Source organism: Procambarus clarkii, chromosome 2 (assembly GCF_040958095.1).
Source record: "Procambarus clarkii isolate CNS0578487 chromosome 2, FALCON_Pclarkii_2.0, whole genome shotgun sequence".
Classification (NCBI taxonomy): Eukaryota; Metazoa; Arthropoda; class Malacostraca; order Decapoda; family Cambaridae; genus Procambarus; species Procambarus clarkii.
Genome location: NC_091151.1, coordinates 24,621,433 through 24,624,762, shown reverse-complemented (window position 1 = coordinate 24,624,762; position 3,330 = coordinate 24,621,433). Strand labels below are relative to the sequence as shown.

The 3,330-nt window shown below is 47.7% G+C and overlaps 2 protein-coding genes across 2 annotated transcripts; one reads left to right on the top strand and one right to left on the bottom strand.

Annotated features, from left to right (window-relative positions):
- Positions 1-1,073, bottom strand: LOC123762361 (protein TsetseEP-like). The gene is made up of 3 exons (XM_069326650.1): positions 1,058-1,073; positions 474-855; positions 1-262 (listed from the first exon to the last, which is right to left on the bottom strand). The coding sequence occupies exons 1-3, from the start codon at positions 1,071-1,073 to the stop codon at positions 1-3; spliced, it is 660 nt and encodes a 219-aa protein (XP_069182751.1).
- Positions 1,074-1,084: 11 nt separating this feature from the next.
- Positions 1,085-2,322, top strand: LOC138365931 (cysteine-rich, acidic integral membrane protein-like). Its single transcript, XM_069326648.1, has 4 exons — positions 1,085-1,127; positions 1,507-1,728; positions 1,818-1,990; positions 2,140-2,322. Exons 1-4 carry the CDS (start codon positions 1,085-1,087, stop codon positions 2,320-2,322), a joined length of 621 nt encoding a protein of 206 aa, XP_069182749.1.
- The last annotated feature ends 1,008 nt before the right edge of the window (positions 2,323-3,330 follow it).

The following is a 3,330-nucleotide window of genomic DNA, read 5'->3' as shown; positions in this document are numbered from 1 at the left end:
TTAGAGACTGTTCACAGTGTGGAAACTGTGCACTGTTTGGAAACTGTGCACCGTGTGAAGACTGTGCACCGTGTGGAAACTGTGCATCGTGTGAAGACTGTGCACCGTGTGGAGACGGTTCATAGCTGAAAGTCTGCTCAGTGTGGACTGTGCATCGTGTGATGACTGTGCAACGTGTGGAGACTGTGCACAGTGTGGGGAATGTGAACAGTATGGAGACTGTGCACAGTGTAGAGAATGTGCACTATGTGGAGACTGTGCACTGTGTGGGGACTATGCATAGTGTGAGAATCGTAAATTGAGACGTAGATCTTGCACCGCACCTGCGACAGGTGTGCAATTGCACACCTGAAGCAGGAAAAGGCGGGCCAACGTCTCCGGGGGTTCGGGGGAGGGGGGGGGGGGTCCCCGTGGGAGGGCGTGTGTGGTGCCGCTGGCCCCTTGTGTGTCGCGGGGGGAAGAGGGGCTTGTACTCTGGCTTGCACTCTGGCTTGCACTCTGACTTGTACTCTGGCTTGTACTCTGGCTTGCACTCTGGCTTGTACTCTGGCTTATACTCTGGCTTGCCCTCTGGCATGTACTCTGGCTTGCCCTCTGGCTTGTATTCTGGCTTGTCCTCTGACTTGCACTCTGGCTTGTACTTTATCTTGCACTCTGGCTTACACTCTGGCTTGCACCCTGGCTTACACTCTGGTTTGCACTCTGGCTTGCCCTCTGGCTTGCACTCTGACTTGCACTCTGGCGTGCTCTCTGGCGTGTACTCTGGCTTGCACTCTGGCGTGTACTCTGGCTTGCAGTCTGGCTTGCACTCTGGCTTGCACTCTGGCGTGTACTCTAGGAGTTCTACGCTATTCCCTAAATGTGGGAAAATAAATCATTAAGGTGATTTATCAGTAAGAAGTTCAGTCGGAGCCATGAGTAGGGTTCGAAGCTGCGCTCTGGGTAGTCCCAAGACCTCAGACCACTACGGTGCTGTAAGCTACTACAGTCCAGTCCACACAGGAGGAAAAATGCTAAATAGGTAAAAATATCAACAAAATCTACAAAAAAGTGTTACCGGATTTGGCCGACATCTTGAAAAAAGATGGCGGCCAAAAACTTATTTGTAAAAACCTGCTTCGGACTCAGTTTAAAAATTAATCGACATATAAAATACTCTCCACAAAATATTCTACACAAAAGGAACTATACATTTTTCTAGTGCATGCAGAGTTTTGACGCTTCAGACGGGAGACTGTTCTAATTTGCTTGTTAACACCCCTAGTTACGTCACAAGGAGTTACGTCAAAAGGAGTTACGTCACAAGGAGTTACGTCATAAGGAGTTACGTCACAAGGAGTTACGTCACAAGGAGTTACGTCACAAGGAAACTGGTCGTGTGTGCTATCATGAAGCATGATTAGAGCTCTTACATCAACTGTTGAAATTTCTTTTGTTTCCTGGAGTAGGGACAGTTAACCTGGCATTAATTATTATTTTGAAGTAAAAAATGTTCTTATTTTGAAGAATTTTTTTTGGAGACTGTGCACAGTGTTGAGATTGTGCTCAATGTGGAGACGGTGCACAGTGTGGAGACTGTGCTCAGTGTGGAGACTGTGCTCAGTGTGGAGACTGTGCACAGTGTGGAGACTGGTCAGTGTGGAGACTGTGCACAGTGTGGAGACTGTGCTCAGCGTGAAGACTGTGCTCAGTGTGGAGAATGTGCTCAGTGTGGAGACTGTGCTCAGAGTATAGACTGTGCTCAGAGTGGAGACTGTGCTCAGTGTAGAGACTGTGCTCAGTGTGGAGACTGTGCTCAGAGTATAGACTGTGCTCAGTGTGGAGACTGCACCATATGGAGACTTTGCACCGTGTGAAGATTGTGCTCAGTGTGGAGACTGTGCTCAGCGTGAAGACTGTGCTCAGTGTGGAGAATGTGCTCAGTGTGGAGACTGTGGTCAGTGCGGAGAATGTGCTCAGTGTGGAGACTGTGCTCAGTGTGGAGACTGTGGTCAGTGCGGAGAATGTGCTCAGTGTGGAGACTGTGCTCAGTGTGGAGACTGTGCTCAGAGTGGAGACTGTGCTCAGTGTGGAGACTGTGCTCAGAGTGGAGACTGTGCTCAGTGTAGAGACTGTGCTCAGTGTGGAGACTGTGCTCAGTGTGGAGACTGTGCTCAGTGTGGAGACTGTGCTCAGAGTATAGACTGTGCTCAGAGTGGAGACTGTGCTCAGTGTAGAGACTGTGCTCAGTGTGGAGACTGTGCTCAGTGTGGAGACTGTGCTCAGAGTATAGACTGTGCTCAGTGTGGAGACTGCACCATATGGAGACTTTGCACCGTGTGAAGATTGTGCACAGTGTGGAGACTGTGCACAGTGTGATGACTGTGGACAGTGTGAAGACTGTGCACATTGTGGAGACTGTGCACACTGGACTATGTGTGCACAGTGTGAATACTGTGCACTGTGTGAAGACTGTGCACAGTGTGGAAATTGTGCATTTTTTGGAGACAGTGCACAGTATAGAGACTGTACTGTGTGGAGACTGCGCACAGTATGGAGACTGTGCTTCGTGTGGCGACTGTGCACCGTATGAAGACTATGCTCAGTGTGGGAGACTGCATCGTGTGATGACTGTGCAACGTGTAGAGACTATGCACAGTGACGATACTGTGCACGGTGTGGAGACTGTGTACTGTGTGGAGACTGTACACAGTGTGGAGACGCTGTATAGTGTGGAGATTGTGCAAAGTGAGGAGACTCTGCACAATGTGGAAGCAGTGCCCCGTATGTAGACTGTGCAGCGTGTGAAAACGTTGCACAGTGTAGAGAAGTGTGAAAAATGTGCCCACTGTGGAAACTGTGCACTCTGTGAAAACACTATAGAGACTGTGCACAATACGGAGGCTGTGCACTGTTTGGAAACTGTGCACAGTGTTGAGACTGTGTACTGTGTGGACACTGTGCACAGTGTGGAGAATGTGTATTGTGTTTTGACTATGCACAATCAAATCAAATCATATCAAATGTTTATTTAGGTAAGGTACATACATACAAGAGATTTTACAAAGAGTGATGGATTTATAGATAGGGCTAGTACATACAATGCCTAAAGCCACTATTACGCAAAGCGTTTCGGGCATGAAAAACTTAAATGACTAAAGCTTAATACTAATTGAGCATAAAGAATAAAATGAAAACATGGAATGAAAACATAGCTGAAAAAGCAGCACAAATACAATTCGGTAGACAAACAGCGCTCTTTTAAAAAAACAGACATTGGATGACATTAGAGGGGTTAGGTAGGTTACAGGGAATCTATTAGGTAGTGCTTCGTTTTTATCTTAAACTGGT